At 43.7% G+C, this 17,934-nt stretch overlaps 1 protein-coding gene across 1 annotated transcript in view; it reads right to left on the bottom strand.

Moving 5' to 3' along the window:
* The window catches only part of KCND2 (potassium voltage-gated channel subfamily D member 2), a 642,239-nt gene that overhangs the window by 137,248 nt on the left and 487,057 nt on the right, over window positions 1-17,934 (bottom strand). Inside the window, exon 3 of the mRNA XM_075345046.1 lies at window positions 8,198-8,299. Coding sequence (XP_075201161.1) covers window positions 8,198-8,299 — 102 coding nt within the window. The remainder of the gene's footprint in view (window positions 1-8,197; window positions 8,300-17,934) is intronic.

The raw sequence follows: 17,934 nt of genomic DNA, 5'->3' as shown, positions 1-17,934 counted from the left end.
TGCTGTCTCAGGTGGTTCAGGGGGAGGAACACCCCGTCACCTTCTTAAGTAGGAAGCTCACCCCTCCCGAGCGGAATTATAGCGTAGTGGAGAAGGAGTGCCTGGCGATCAAGTGGGCCTTGGAGTCCCTACGCTATTACCTGCTGGGACGGCAGTTTCGCTTGGTGACGGATCACTCTCCACTGGTCTGGATGAGGTCCGCCAAGGAACGGAATGCCCGGGTTACCCGGTGGTTCCTTTCTCTGCAGAACTTCCGGTTTACGGTTGAACACCGGGCCGGTAGGTTGCAGGGCAACGCCGATGCCTTGTCCCGCGGCCCGTGTTTGATGGCTGGAGTTCAACCCCGCACGCTTGAACTGAGGGGGGGGTATGTGAGACTGTGACCGGGGTTATCTATGACGGCCAGTATGTCTCGCCCCGGTTGTGCTCACTCCATGATAGAAAGTAAATCCACTATAGGGTTAATGCTGTTTCCCTACAGGCTGAAGGAAGGGTTAAATAGAATCAGGAACAAGGGCAGGTGTGCCGGGTGTGAGGGAGTGAACAGAACTCCCTGAGTTCTCTCATGGAGAGGCACATGTATTGTGTTATGGACTTTTGTTTGGACATTAAAACCGTGTGCTGTGAACCTTAATGCCTGGATCCCGTGTCTTCTGCTGCGCAGCCGACCGTGCTACCTCACAATATATATATATATATTATATATACATATACACAGTGTATATATATACACACACACACACATTATTCCAAAAGTGGCAGTGAGGCTGTGGAAAATTTGCAGGGTGGAGGCAGAGCTGGGGTTGAGCCTGTGAGCCTGGGCGGAGTCTCAAAGAGGCCCCAAAATTTTGACAGTGTGGGGCCCTGAAATTCTTAGCGGCGGCCCTGATAATGGTACATAACCACCTGCTGTGGACTTCGTGGTGAATTGAAATTTCAAAAGTGTAATTCATCTTTAATATTAAATATTTTTTACCCCAGAATACAGGCAGTCTACTTTTCCATTTTGTTAATGTTTTCTTGCTAATAAATCTTTGGCTCAATTTGGATTATCAAGGATTAGTAAATACGTCCAGCACTCAAATGTTATATGCTTATGCGCATTATGAGGTTTTAGGTAAAATTAGCTGCTATTAATTTTACTACACATGTACTGGATTACTTCCAGATATGCTGATTTGTAATTGTTTGGGCAATTTACAATACGTTAATACGAGGGAGGGTTAGAGGAATAACAACTAATGCTTATGTATCCACTATACATGCCAGCTCTGCTGTTCATTTAATCTACCTGTAGACATAATCAGACATGAATATTTAACAGTTATACGATGGATTGAATTGTGACAGGAAATCAACACTAGTCAATGTTCTGTTCGAGAAAAAATGCTATGAAACATCTGTTTATTGTCTGAACTTTACATCCGCTGATGACTGGAAACAGCAGCTCAGTCAGAAGTGCGGTACATAAAACTGCGCCCTAAATTCTCACTTGTAAATGGCTAATTTAGCTGCATTAAAGCCAAAACTCTACTGAAGACTCATCACTGCCTAAACAAAAAACAAGATACATATTGAATGGTATGTGCCTTGTCAAAAGGACCGGTTTTAGACAAATTGTGGCTCTGTAAAAAATTAAAAGCAGGGGCCCCCTCAAGGAGTCTACATTTCATTTACCTACATGATTGTAATGGATGATGAGATCAATGCAACTGATGTACTATGTCCTGACAGGTACTGCTGTGCAACATCACGACTATTGGTATATGTGTTGCACGTTGCAGCCATTGTGACTACACAGTCATTGCAATACCTAGTCTGGAGCAGCAGGAGGGATTGTAGAGGAATATTCCAGATCTCTGCGGAATCGCCATACCTCCCGACGTTGAAACATAGAACAGACAATTTTCTCATTGAACATATCATGACTGAGCAAATTGTTTTTATACTAAACCACTTCTTTGACCTCACCCAGTCTTATATATTGTCCTCACTTGAAAAAGTAAAAAGCACTTGTGTTCCCACCCACTACAATAAACCTTTCATGAACTCACACAGAATGATACTAAATGTTCCAACCACACATTGTATGATGCCCCCACAATGTCCCCATACATACAGATGATGTCCCACTAATCCAGCATAACGCTCCCCAGTGTCTACCCACATATGAAAGATGTCCCCACATTGAATCCTATATAGTATGATACCCCCAATATGTGCTACCACATACAGGATAATATACCGAGTGTCTCCCCACAAAGGGAGGATGCCTCTACAGTGTTTCCCCCCATGAAATATGATGCTTCAGTTTCACTTACATTCAGTGTGTTGCTAAAGATTCCGCTGCACACAATATGATGCCCCCAAAGTCACCCATGTATGATGTCCCCAAAGTGGTTCACGCAGTATGATGTCCCTACAGTAAATCCATACATTATCACTTATCACACATGATCACTGCTCCAATGTACAGTGGGAAAAAAAAGTGTTTGATACACTGCCGATTTTGCACATCTTCCCAACTACAAAAAATGGAGAGTTCTGTAATTTTCAACTGTGACAGACAGAATAACAAAAATCCAATCACATTGTATGATTTTTAAATAATCAACTTGCATTTTATTGCATGACGGAAGTATTTGATTCAATAAAAGAAAAACTTAATATTTGGTATAGAAACCTTTGTTTGCAATTACAGAGGTCAGACAATTCCAGTAGTTCTTGACCAAGTTTGCATACACTGCAGCAGGGATTTTGGCCCCCTCCCATATACAGATCTTCTCAAGATCTTTCAGGTTTCGGAGTTGTCGCTGGGCAACATTGAGTTTCAGCTCCTTCCAAAGATTTTCTATTGGGTTCAGGTCTTACGGAACCACTCCTTAGTTGCCCTGGCTCTGTGTTTGGGGTCATTGTTAAGTTGGAAGACCCAGCCATGACCCATCTTCAATGCTCTTACTGCTATTTCCTTCAATATGGTGCAGTCATTCCGTCCCCTTTGCAGAAAAGCATCATGCTTCATGGTTGGCACAGTCTTCTTGGGGTTGTACTCATCCTTCTTGTTTCCTCAAACACGGCGAGTGGAGTTGATACCAAAAATATTTAGCCCACACCTATAACATGTCAATGTTATCCAATGTTATCCAATGTTAGCCAATGAACCAGTGGAGTATGAATGGGACCAAACTATTGGCTGTGAGCAAAAATTGGTCAAATTTATAGCCAAAAGACCCAAAAAAATAAATGAGAAGATGTCCATACAAATAAAATTGAAAATTTTTATTAGAAATAGAAATTAAATATGACACAAGAAAGAGCAATGTATTAGGGTATGAATGGAGAGCCATCTCTCAGAAACATTTAATCCTGGGTTGACCAAACAGTTCAGCTCTGCTGCATCCTGACGGCCTGACCAGTTCAGCACTGCTGAATTCCGGCTGCCCAACCAGGTCAGCTCTGCTGGATCTCGGGTTGCCCAACCAGTTCAGCTCTGCTGGGTCCCGGCTGCCCGACCAGTTCAGCTATGCTGGGTCCCGGCTGCCCAACCAGTTCAGCATTGCTGGATCCCTGGTTGCCTGCCCAGTTCAGCTCTCCTGGGTCCCGGTTGCCTGACCAGTCAAGCTATGCTGGGTCCCTGCTGCCTGACCAGGTCAACTCTGCTGGATCCCGGCTGCCCACCAGGTCAGCTCTGCTGGGTCCCGGCTGTCTGACCAGTTCAGCTATGCTGGTTTCCGGCTGCCCGACCAGTTCAGCTCTTCTGCGTCCTGGCTGCCCAACCAGTTTACCTCTGCTGAATCCTGGCTGGCCAACCAGGTCACCTCTGCTGGGTCCTGGCTGCTCAACCAGTTCAGCTCTGCTGGGTCCTGGGTCTGCCTTATTAAATTCAATATCTGCTTCACGGGTTGTGCTAAAATCCTATTTTTTTTTTGCCTTCAGACAGACAGCCCTGATGGAACAACTGAGGTTTGGCGAAAACACAATGTGAACATAGCCTTAAAGTGACAGGTATTTTTTCCAGATAATAGCACAAATAATAATGTGATGTTGGTTAATTGGGGTTATTAGTCCAGGACTTTTGTATTTTTTTTTAAGGGGCTAAGAATTCACAGACAAGCAGTTGTTAACTACCTGCCTGTTCTGCACAGTGCTGATCTGTGGCAGCTTGGAGCGATCACAGACGGCTCCTGCCAGTGATTTTGCATCATTTAATTTGATGTCACTGTTGAGAGAGGTGAGGGTAATGCTTCTGTGATGCCCTGGACTAGTCAGGTCGTCCCACACAACACCACACCCCCTCCCGATTAGGTGACATCAGTCAAACTAAAAACCTTGTAACCACCCTCCAGGTTTGATGTTCACACCAGGGAGGCGGAGCCAGGCGGTTGGCTCCGCCCACCGAGGAGTTCACAGGCCTGGACGCGGGAAAACACACACAAGTCTAGAGGAGGAGAGAGCAGTCCAGTCAAGGTCACGGGCAGTCCTGTGTCCAGGCCTGCTAAGAGACTACCAGGTGGGTGGGTCGGAGCCCATTCGCCATTGGCAAGGAGGCAGATGGTGGTAGCCGCCTGCAGGAGACCGGGAACACGACCGGTGGAACCGTAAGGGACCAGGACAGGGTAGTGGCCCGCCGGAACCGACCCAGGGAGCCAACTGGATACCGGAGCACCAGGTAGGGTACTCAGACCCAGTACAAAGCCCTCAACCAACAGGGCCGAGTTGAATCAACTGATTGCAGACTGGACTTAAGGACCTATCCCACACAAGCCCCGTTAGAAGACAACAGCCCAACCATATAGGGTAAAGCCACCGCCAAGGCATAGAGACCCAAATGGCCAGCGTCTGCAGACAAACGGGTTCCTACGGCATATGCAAGTTGGGGAGCAGACTACCGGTGTCTAGGCATGAGTCAAACATTTACACACAGAGGTGCAGGAGAAAGGCGGAAACCACCAACCTATTTTGGGAGAAGCTGCAGCCGGCTGCGGGCCCCGTTCATCACTCCGTTTGGTTTACCAGAGACTCCAGTGTCTTGTGTCAGAGTGAGTACACCAGTGCCATCAGGCACCGGTCCGCACCGCACCGCAACACTTCACCCTGCACCACGGCCCTCGCCAACCGGGCCCCGGGACCAACACCCCCTACCCACGGAGGGGTCAACACCTAGCTGCGCCATTACACCGGTCCCGGGAGTTCCCATACCTTCACAACAGCGGTGGTGTCTACAATCACCACAACCCGTGGGTGGCGTCACGAACTTGCATTCCAAACTAACCCACCGCGGCCCCGGCCGTGGAACTCCTCACCCAAATCCCCGCGTGTAGCACCAATTTCCTTGCAGAGCGACGTGACCCCCGGGTCCGTGAGAGGCTCGAGCCACCACCCGCAGTATGAGCACGGATCCGAGCGGCTCGGCAGTCGCAGCCGAGCCCGCGGGGCGCTACACTTCCCATGTTTTCAGCAGACTTGCAGAACAGCAAGGGGTACTTTGCACGTTGCGACATCGCTACTGCGATATCGCCGGGGTCAAATCCAAAGTGACGCATATCTGGCACCAGTAACGATGTCGCAACGTGTAAAGCCTAGATGCACCGATAAACGATCGCAAAAGCGTCGTAAATCGGTGATCTGTGTAGTGTCGGTCATTTCCATAATTTCGCTGCAGCGACAGGTACGATGTTGTTCCTCGTTTATGCGGCAGCACACATCGCTGTGTATGAAGCCGCAGGAGCGAGGAACATCTCCTAACCTGCGTCCCACCTGCAATGAGGAAGTAAGGAGGTGGGCGGGATGTTTACGTCCCGCTCATCTCCGCCCCTCCGCTTCTATTGGCCGTCTGCCATGTGACGTCGCTGTGACGCCGCATGACCTGCCCCCTTAGGAAAGAGGCGGGTCGCCGGCCAGAGCGACATCGCAGGGCAGGTAAGTGCGTGTGAAGCTGCCGTAGCGATAATGTTCGCTACGGCAGCTATCACAAGAGATCGCATCTGCGATGGGGGTGGGGACTATTGCGCTCGGCATCGCTACAATCGGCTAGCGATGTCGCAGCGTGCAAAGTACCCCTAAGTCTACAGTATTCTCTAATTGCTTCTATTAATCAAAAGCACAATGTTTTTAAAGATATTTTAGCTAAGGCTGCTTCCAAACTGTGTTATTACCAATGTTCACCTATGCTTCCGTCCGAGTACCCCCAAAATGGGTTTTCGAACGCATGTGCCGACAGGGCCATTAATTATAATGGAGCAGATGGCGTCAATGTGTGCTCTGTGTTGCACCATTTTCAGGCATATATGCTTTCTGCATGCAGACACTCAGATGTAGTAAACTATGTCTGGGTGTCCACTTCCAGAAAGCATATATGCCTGAAAATGGTGCAAGACAGAATACACGCTGACTCAGTCTTCTCCATTATATTCAATGGCCCCGTCGGCACATGCATATAAAACCCATTTTGTGGGGGGAGGTGAAATGGGTGTAGTTAGGGCCGTGGCCTAAAATCGCTGCTGCGCATATAGCGGGCCACAGACTTTGTCCCTCTTTCCTGTCTTTGAAAGTTGGGAGGTATGCAAATACTGAGGTAAAAACTCACCAAATACTCCATGTGTGCATGTGGTCTTACAAATACTGAGGCAAAAAACTCATCAAATACTAAATGTGTGCACGTGGCTATTCTTACTACATTGCGACTGAGCATTTAGAGCCCCCAATCTAGGTATTAATTGGAACTTCAATGGTTGAACATTAAAAGCAAATAATCATGGAGGATAAGTGGTAAAGGCTCATGCAGACGTCCAAGGAAATTGGTCTGATCTTGTACCACAATGCACGGACTGGCTGTGTGTCTCCTAACCTGAGAATGGCAGCTTCATAAATCTCTATGAGGCTGTGACACTCGGATCGAATTACACAGACATCTGCATGAGCCCTTATTCTTAAAATTAATATAGTCATTTAGGACCAATTTATTTGATGCTATGTCCCCATGTAAAGAAACTTTGTATTTTTTTGTTGTGTATTTTTTAAATGTTTTCTTAAAGTTGCAGGTTAAAACCTCAAATAGTTGTCTGCTTTCACTCACTACTAAATGGGCTTTTTTAAGATGTAGTGATTTGGTAGCAGTGATTTGAATTTATAGTGGCTTTTTATGTATTTATTTTTTTCACTGCTTTTTTATTTATTATTAATTTTATAACTATCATTTAATTCACATAATGTGCCCTCGATAAGTTCATAACAGACCTTCAGGGTGAGGAGGCATCTGAATATTTAAATGTTTTTTTTTTCCTTAACCCTAATTTCTCTTTTATTGAGACTGTTAGATTAGCCTCAGTTACAGGGGAAATGCAGCCTCCTACCTATACATCAGAGCTGACTGGGTCTTCAAGGACTCAGCAACTCCAGATTCCTCCTTAGACCCAGATATCAGATGACTGCTAGGTCTTAAGGAGAAAGCACCATCAGCACACCCTATTGCTTTACACAAAGCTTGTACAGTGCAGAGTATACAGCGATCGAGAATGTACGGATTGTAATAAACCATTTCTGCCTGCACTATGGGGAGTCTGGCTGTGTCTGACAGCAGATGCTCCGCACCTGTAGCTACACGATTGCTGCACAGTAGAACACGGACTGGTTGGATGTTTAAAGTCAATTGTAGTTAAACAGTAGCACCTAACAAAAAACATTTCAGTTACTTCCATGTAAAGTAACTGTCAGTATTTACCCATGATTTGCAATGTGTATAATACAGATTATAAGGGTCAGCAAGTATGGTACATTTTCACTTGTTTATTGCCTAAACCTACCAGCTTTATTGGTCCCCATAATAAGGAATTAAAGATAAATACTACATACATATCCCATTTTCAAAGCACAATGCCTACAGTAATCAATTATGGATGTTTTCTACTCTTGTAGTTTCTTCTGCATTCAATTATTCTATTGTATTTGGTATTTTAAGAGCAATATGCTATAGGCACAGAACTGATGCTTATGTTTGGGCAGCTTTATGCAATGGTATCCTACCTATTTATCGCTCTATCTACTATACAGCTATACATCTATACATATATTTTTGTAAAAACTTGAATAAAGGACCGGCACTCCAAATCTTCTGAAGTTTCGAAGGATTTATTCCATATAGGCAAAATGCAGGTGTATATAAATGTTGAAAATCAGAAACTAATTGAACAGAACTGACCTTCACCTGTAGCGTCTCGCTCAGTAAGCCGTTGCGCTTGCTTTGTAAGTATGCATTAGCACTTCCACTTTTCGCAATCCGTATTCTTGCCAGTCTAGTTTTCTACAAAAGAAAAGAGCAGCAGTTAAGTACATTTATTAATTACATAGGCCATTACTGTGTAAAATTGATGAAGTATACCTCCTCCTTTGACTAACACTACATAAATAAAGACTCTCAAAAATAAAGGATCTTTTCAATATATTTTTTCAGTTATTGAATCCGTGATGTTTTCCACTATTTTTCAGTTCATTTTTACCCTGCTCAGTGTGAAAGGGATGTGTTGCTACCTGGAGATTGCCAACAAGCTGAGTCACTGCTACTCGTATGCCGTATGCTATAGCTTGTGCGGATGCTCACGGCAAGTCAGCTCAAAATAATACCTGATATTAAAACTGGGGGGCAATAAATTGGTTGTCTCATTAGGATCAGCTTGCAGTGCTTCCGGCATACAGCCGGTTTTGCAGAAAGAATCCTTATCTGACCAGACATTTACCTTTTTCTGCAGCTGCTGCAAATGGCATGTAGTATTATGTGATATTCAGATATGTCTCTTACAGGACAAGCGACATAGTCCTGGACATCAACATGCAGTAACAGTTCACGAGACAACTATTTAAAGTAGATCCACAGCCAATTAACCCAATTGTCATTCAATGGAGCTAAATATTGCGTATGGAATCCACATAAACAAATTGCATTATAACTTCATACTACTTAGGATGCCGAATAGAAATGAATATTTGTAACAAACCTATCTACACAGTCAAAATAATCTGAGGAGGTAAAAATGCAGTGAAATAGGTGAAGACTGAAAAATGTAATAAAGATATATGACAAGTTTTGTTTTAACACTTAATAATTAGCTAGAAGAGGAGCTCATTTGAAGTAAAAAAAAAAAAAGTTGAAACTTACTAATTAACTTTCAATAAGAAAGCTGCCTCGGTGTCGACATATACGAGTCCCAAGAGTTCAATTTCTAGCCTTGTTTCAGCACAATAATGTTCTCCTCACTTCATGTGTTAGTGATGTGTATGGAGGGAACTGGCTGTCATTTCAGTAGCTAAGCCAGCCCCCTTCTCTATTTCTGCACCATCAGTGAAGGGGAAAGTGACTGGCTTAGCTTTTGGAAAAAGCCAGACTATAAGCCTTTTCATACAATTCACTGACAATGGAAGGGAAGGAAGCTCATTCCTTGAGCAGAAACATTTGAAATGTCCAAACCAACAAGTCTATTGCAGCTTTAACCACTGTATATCTACAGTAATTAGACACCACAAGTGCCATGTGGTAAGACTTATTAAAGGGTCAACACTGACTAATAGTGTGGTTATTTCCATTAGGTAGCACTAGAGTCAGCTTTTCTCCTGTTAGAAGAGGCTATTTGCATGGAAGAACATTTATAAGTTTCATCTATTTTCATTTTAAAACGATTTTTTTTCCAAGTTTGACAACCACTTTTATGTATGTACGTCTATGTAACCAATTTTTAATGATCCAATGATCAACTTTGTCATAGCCTTAATGAAAAATTTCTTTCCATTCTATGTCTGTAGCTTCAACATCTAATATTTAAAGCTGAGTGTATGTATGAGTGTGTGTATGTATGTATGTCCGCTAAAGGAATCCGCACCGTCGCATTTACAATCACAAAATGTTGCACAGACACCTCATGTGACTCAGGGATCGTCATAGACTATGTTTTGACAGGAAAATTTAACCCCGTGCTTTACAGTTACTCTCCAAACAATCTGCCTCCATTAAAGTGAATGGAGCTGCGAGCTATTAGGTTATTAATAGCTGTGATTGGTTGCTATAGGAACAAAGGACAGTCATAGTATAAGAAGCTTATGTATGAGGTAATATGATGTCAGTGGGGAGATAGAGACAGACTGAGAGACAGACAGACAGGCACAGAGAAAGAGGCACACAGGGAAAGAGACAGAGACACATAGGGAAAACAGCCAGACAAACAGAAAGAGACAGACAGAAAGACACACAGGGAAAGAGACAGACAGAGGTAGACAGGGAAAGAAACAGAGATAGACAGAGATAGACAGGGAAAGAGACAGAGATAGACAGGGAAAGAGACAGACAGAGATAGACAGGGATAAAAGAGAGACAGACAGACAAAGAAAGAGACAGACAGAGGCAGACAGACAGGGAAAGAGACAGAGACAAACCGAGACATGGGAAAAAAGGCAGACAGACAAGGAAGGACTTACAGGGAAAGAGACAGAGGCAGACAGGGAAAGAGACAGACAGCAAAATAGACAGACAGAAAGATGATGACAGGGATAGAGACAGACAGAGAGACAGGGAAAGAGACAAACAGAGAGACAGGGCAAGAGACAGACAGGGCAAGAGACAGACAGGGAAAGAGACAGAAAGAGACAGACAAGGAAAAAGACAGAGACAAGCAAACAGGGAAAGAGACAGGCAAGGAAAGAGACAGAGACAAACAAACAGGGAAAGAGGCAGACAGGGAAAGAGACAGACAGGAAAATAGACAGAGACAGACAGAGAGAGACAAACAGACAGATAGAGAAATAGACAGGGAAAGAGAGACGGAGACACAGAGACAGACACACAGAGAGATAGGCAGAGACAGACAGAGAGATAGAGAGACACAGACAGACACTGACAGAGACAGATACACAGACAGACACACAGACACACAGATAGACAGAGACAAATAGACAGAGACAGAGAGAGACAGACAGACATAGAGAGGCAGACAGAGAGATAGAGACAGACAGGGAAAGAGACAGACAGAGAGACAGACAGGGAAAGAGACAGACAGACACAGACAAAGACATACAGAGACTGACAGGTAAAGACACAGACAGACAGAGAGAAGCAGACAGGGAAAGAAACAGACAGACTGAAAGGAAAAGAGACAGACAGACAGAGCGAGACAGACAGAGACAAACAGAAGCAGACAGGGAAAGAGACAGACAGAAGCAGACAGGGAAAGAGACACACAGACAGGGAGAGACAGACAGACCGACAGAAGCAGACTGGGAAACAGAGACAGACGGAGAGATAGAGAGACAGACAGACAGAGACTGGAAGAGAGACAGAGAAAAAGTTACTATCCTGGGCAACGCCGGGTACTAAAGCTAGTAGACATATAATATACATACTATTATACTGTTACTATTATTATATACATACCGTATTTTTTGGATTATAAGACACACTTTTCCTTCCAAAAAATTGGGAGGAAAATGAGGGGTGTGTCTTATAATGCGAATGTAGCTTACAGGGGGGTAGTGGAGAATGGTCACAGGAGGCAGGGGCAATGCTGCAGGCTGTAAGCTGCTCTGTGCTGTGGGCAGGCGGTGCGCTGCAGGCGGTGCTCTGTTCTGTGCTGTGTGCAGTGCACTGCTCTGTGCTGGGGGGCAGTGTGCTGCTCTGTGCGACAGGTGGGCGGTGCGCTGCTCTGTGCTGCAGGCGAGCGGTGTGCTGCAGGTGGTGCTCTGCTCTGTGCTGCGGGCGGTGTGCTGCTCTGTGCTGTGAGCGAGCGGTGCGCTGCTCTGTGCTGCAGGTGAGATGTGCGTTGCTCTGTGTTGCTGGTGAGCGGTGTGCTGCAGGTGGTGCTCTGCTCTGTGCTGCGGGTGGTGCGCTGCTCTGTGCTGCTGGCAAGCGGTGGGCTGCTCTGTGCTGCTGGCGAGCGGTGCGCTGCTCTGTGCTGTGGGCGAGCGGTGTGCTGCTCTGTGCTGTGGGTGGGCGGTGTGCTGCGGGCGGTGCGCTGCTCTGTGCTGCTGGCGAGCGGTGGGCTGCTCTGTGCTGCTGGCGAGCGGTGTGCTGCTCTGTGCTGTGGGTGGGCGGTGTGCTGCTCTGTGCTGCGGGCGGGTGGTGCGCTGTGAGCTGTGGTGGGGTAGGGGCCATCCTGAACATGATTTTCAAACAATGGTGCCCGGAATTGGCGTGTGCGCTGATGGAGCTCTCTGCTCAAGATCTCATCTGTGCTTCCGTCACCTCTGGCCCATTGATCTCCCAGCAGCAGACTTAAAGGTAACCTGTCACCACTTTTTTAGACTGTAAGCTGCGGCCACCACCACCGAGCTCTTATATACAGCATTCTAACATGCTGTATATAAGGGCCCAGGCCAGGGGGGTATAACAAAAAACACTTTATAATACTTACCTAACGGTCGCGCGGTGGGCCTTATGGGCGTCTTCGTTGTCTGGTGCCGCCTCTTTCGGCCATCTTCGTCCTCTTTCTGAAGCCTAAGTGCATGAGACAGCTACGTCATACACACTCGCCAGTCCTGCGCAGGTGCACTACAATACTTTGATCTTCCCTGCTCAGGACAAATCAAAGTGTGCCTGCTCTGGACCTGAATGACAGCGAGTGTGTATGACATCGGACACGTCATGCACCGCGGCTAGAGAAGAAGGAGCACAAAGATCTCCAAAAGAGGCAGCACCGGAGATGCCCATAAGGCCCACCGCGCGACCGTTAGGTAAGTATTATAAAGTGTTTTTTATGTTATACCCCTGGTCTGGGCTTTTATATACAGCATGTTAGAATGCTATGTATAGAGTCCGGTGGTGGTGGCCGCAGCTTATAACCCAAAAAAGTGGTGACAGGTTCCCTTTAAGGAAAATGTTAAGAAGTCAGTTGGTGTGAGGGAGAGGAACAGACTGCATCTATGAGAGACGTGGTAGAGGAAAATCTCAATAACTTAAATTTAGTGTGACCTTGCTGGTCAAATCCAAGTGCCAGACATGCAGTGCGGTGCGGGTGGTGGCTCCTGATTATACTGATACCTTATGTGTAATGGAGAACTACACATGAAGTATCGGTATAATCAGGAGCCACAACATGAATCGGAAGGGAAGAAGCGCTGTTTAAATTTTGCAGCTCCATTTTGGCTGAAAAAGATTGCGGACTCCATGTAACATTTAAAGAGCCCCTTACATGCCTAAACTGCATAAAATACCAAACACTGAACCCATCATGGAAACTACACCGCTCAAGAAATTCCTCTTGAGGTGCAGTGAGCAATTTTAACCCTCACGTGATTCACAGAATTGTACTAGGCTGTGAAAAGAAAAAAAAAACATTTTTTTCCATTAAAATGTTCTTTAATCCCAAAGTTTTAATTATAAAAAGGGTAATGGGCCATATTAATTGTTACACAATTTCTCCTGAATTTGCTAGTACCCCATATGTGGTCAAAAACTACTTTTGAAGCACAGTACAATGCTCTTAAGGGAAGGAGCACCATTGGAGTTCAGTGTTAGTTGGAATGGTTGAGTGTGCCATATCACATAGGCAAAGCTATTGACATGCCAGAAAATCAGGCCTCCTATAAGTGATCCAATTTTACAAACTTCACTCGTCAATGAATGCATTTATGAGTACATTGCACATACTAACACTAAATGTGTGTCACAGAATTTTACACCTTGGGATGGTGAAGAAAGAGTAATTATATTTTTTCTCTAAAATGTTCTTTTAGCCCAAGTTTTTAATTTTTCTGAGGGCTAATAACTTAAAATCAACCATACCTTTTGTTGTGTCATTTTTCCTCAATGTGCCAATACCCTTCATATAAGGCTACTTTCACACATCAGTTTTTTTCCATCTATCACAATCCGTTTTGTGACTGATGCAACGGATCAGTCGCAGATTGTGGTACAACTGATGCGACGGATCACTGTAAAAAAATGCATCCGTCGTACCAGCTTTGGAGCCTTGCAATGTGATTGTATACAAACTGGCCATGCTCAGTAGAAAATGATGGAATCCAGCACTGGATTTCGTCGTGCCGCAGATTACGGCGGAATCCTGCACCATAGACAACCATTATACCTCCTGACGGATTGCGATGGAATCCTGCACAATGCGTTGTTTCAACGCTTGGAAAAACGTTACATTGTGCGTTGCTTCTGCCCGACGGTCAGTCTTTACGCTACTGATCAGTCGCACGACGGATGCAATGCAAGGCCATCAGTCGCAATCTGTCGTTAATACAAATCTATGGGAAAGACGGAATCCTGCAAATTATTTTGCAGGATTCAGTTTTTTCTCAAAGCGACGACGGATTGCGACTAAGGGAAAATGATGGAAGCGTGAAAGTAGCCTAATCGAGGACTACATTTGAGATACAGTACAAAGATGAGAAGGGAAGGAGCACCTTATTGGACATCAGAATTTGCTGGAATGGTTAGTGGGTGCCATGTCATATTGGCAGAGCCCCTGAGGCGCCGGAACAGCAGAAATTTCCAACAAATGACTCCATTTTACAAACTACATCCCTCGATGAATTAATCTAGGGGTGCAGTGACCATATTGACACCACAGGTGTGTCCCAAAATGCTATACTATAGGGTGGTGAAGAAAAAATAATTGCATTTTTACCACTAAACTGTTGTCTTAACCCCAGATTTCCATTTTTCACAGGGGAAATAGGTAAAAAAAGGTTCCATAATGAGTTATACAATTTCTCCTGAATCAGGAAATATCCCACCTGTGACTGTACAATACTGTTTGGCCACAAAGCAGGGCTCGGAAGGAAAGGAGCGCATTTGACTTTTGGAGCAAAGATAATGATAGGATAGTTTGCAGACTCCATTATCAGAGCCCCTAAGTGCCAGAACTGTAGAAACCCACTCAAGACCACATATATAAAATTACACCTCATATGGGAATTAATCTACGGGTGTAGTGATGATTTTAGCTCTGGAAAACACCGGGAATGTTGGAGTATCAAAAATTGTAAATAAGCCCTTGCAATGCCCAGGTAATTGTGGTGCCCATACATTGTTCGCAGGAGACATACACTCCATCAATTAAGCGGGCTTCTTCACTAAAACAATGTCAAGCGTGTGGACGTTAACTGTGGTTTACACACATTGTGGTGCTCAGAAAGGAGGGGGGCATTGGGATTAGGGAGTGCAGATTTTGCTGCATTTAATGAGGCAGCAGAGTTACTCTGGATGTTTAGCCTACATTCAACCTTTGAACCTTTTCAAAGGTTACAAAATTATTGCTTACCACACTTTTGTTCACGCCTAAAAAGACGAATAAAACAAATGGACACCGCCGTACCATAGGCCAGACATGAAGTTTAAAGTCACTCCATCTGCATCAATACAGTGTTTTTCCCTTGGGAATTGTATCTCAATCATGTATTCAGAGATTTACACTAAATCTCTGGTGTAAGCGCTCAGCATAAAGAGCAGAATAAATGTGCACCAAGCCAGACTTTCATTTTTGGCAGACAGAGCAAATCAATTGCAGTTGAAGAATTTGCTTTATTTATTTATTTTTTATGCCATTCACCTTGAAGTATAAGTCATAGGGCAGCTTTTTTTCTCAGGGCAGTATACAGCTATACCAGATTTATATAGTTTGTTTTTAGCTTTGGCTACTGTCACACTAAAAACGCTTAGTTTCACAAAATAAAGTTTTTTTGCATCACCAAATTTTGAAGGCTTTAGTTGTTTTTTTTTTTCCTGCCCACAGAGTCATGTGAGGACTTGTTTTTTGCGGGATGAGTTGGAGTTTCTATTGGTACTATTTTGGGCTATATAATATTTTTTGAATGCTTTCTATTATGCTTTTTGAAAGGCAGAATCATTAAGAAACAGCAATTCCAGAATTGTTTTTCACTTTTTTTTTTACACCATTCACGATGTCGTACAAGTGATAGGGCATCTTTATTCTTTGTGTATAATATATCTCTTGGTATAATGTTTTTTTCTGTTTTTTTTGTTCCTTAATTTTTGATTATTTGAAATATTTAATATACTTTGAAACTTTTTTTAAAACTTTTTTACTTAGTCCCTATATGAGAAATTAACTTTTATTACTCTGATTGCTGGTATAATATATTGCAATGCACATGCTTTGCAATACATTACACTTGTCAATACTCTACTGACAGAAGCCCCTTAGACCATGCTCCTGGCATGGTCCAACAGGTTTACCATAGATTGCTGACTCGGAGGTCGTCATGATGACTTCAAGCTGCCATGGCAACAATTGGGGTCCTGTGATAACGTTGCGGTGATCCCTATCAGGTGGGAGAGGGAGAGCACTGATAACGCCATTTAGGCCAGGTGGAAAATGGGGAGTCTCCCTGGCTGTGACAGCCGGAGCTCAGCTATAAAGTACGCCAAGCTTCCGGCGGTGATTGTGCAGGCATAGCTCTTTTGTCCCCATGATTGACATGACATGAAGTTCCTTCATTTTGATGAAACCCCTTCCCTACGATGACATAAATTTGTGTCAAATATTGTGAAGGTGTTAAAAATAAAAACCGTAAAAATGACTTGATATGAAAGTTTCCATTACCACTATGCAAAGTATTTATCTATTATAGCCACCATAAAATATCCAAAATCGGAGGGGAGGGGCTGGGGGCGGTTGAGAGGGTGTTAGACTATAGTAAAGTCAGTATCACCATGTAATGTATATTTTTTTCCATTACTTTTTTCCCATTTTTGGCATAATCTACAGCCTGACTGCTGAGCTCTGTGATTAGTGCCCTAAAAAAAATCTGGAAAACCCCTTTAAAGCTGAAAGTTAATTGTAATGCACTGTGACTTACCCAATTAGCACATCACCACACGGTATGCCTTATATAGCAGAAATCACGCTAAATATACAGAAGCACCTGGCGATCGTAAACCACTTGATACCAGTCTATCTTGCAGAGCCTTTATTAGATTCTATTGTAATCAGTTTCTTATACCTTTTATCCTTTAACCTTTCCACTGGGGACTCATCATTCATGGAACAAGTAGACCTTCTGCCCGCATTAATTAAAATAAATATATTTCATGTGCCACACTGAGCCAATACTCACCAATAATTATATATAACAGATAATGCGGAAATCTACATTAATTAAAGACTGCATCAGAAGATATGTGATTTTTCATTTCTCAGGCCTCATACCAAAAGAGAAATAAATTGATATAGCAAAATTAATTAGAAGTGTATTCTCTGGAAATGTCAGGTGACTTCTTTTTTCCGTGGAGTTCAATTTCTTCCCTATTTCTTCTATGCCGTTCAGTTAAAACTGAGAATGAACTGCTAGCACTTTGACATCTGGTTTTTCGGAAAGGCAAATTGATCTGTTCATAAATTACTCCCCAGTTGCTCATATGGCTGATGTATTAGCTCAGCAGTGAAGTTCCTAGTTAAAACTGAGAAAGTAATTGTTCAATTTATTCCTGTAATACCTTGTGTCTCTACCTTAGCATTGTGCTGAAATGTTCATTGACGAAACTTAAAATCAGATATCAACATGGACCTCCAGTCGATAGCATTGCGGCCCGACTGTATAAGTGATAGATTTACTTTAATAGACCTGTATGATCATAATAAGAACTTGGAAAAAGTAATTTAATACAAACTATTGATTGTGTTAAAGCCGAAGCTTTCAGCTCTGTGTAATATATTGGACAAATCATTTAGCATATCTACTAAGCAACAACAAAGAATGAATGATGTAATATATACTTACAGTGGTTATGAACCACCAACAACATATGCAATTGCATATAACAGTTCAATTTTATTAAATATAAAATCGTTTAAAATCACAAACATATACAAGATGTCTCCAAAAACAGAACCCCTCAAAGGGTAGATATTATATTATGTTGGGAACACCAAGTCAAACAATCCCCCGTATTGTATAGATCAGAGGTTCCCAACTCCAGTCCTCAAG

Source organism: Anomaloglossus baeobatrachus, chromosome 4 (assembly GCF_048569485.1).
Source record: "Anomaloglossus baeobatrachus isolate aAnoBae1 chromosome 4, aAnoBae1.hap1, whole genome shotgun sequence".
Lineage (NCBI taxonomy): Eukaryota > Metazoa > Chordata > Amphibia > Anura > Aromobatidae > Anomaloglossus > Anomaloglossus baeobatrachus.
The sequence above is the reverse complement of the archived record's forward strand: the minus strand, read 5'-3'. Positions and strand labels throughout refer to the sequence as shown.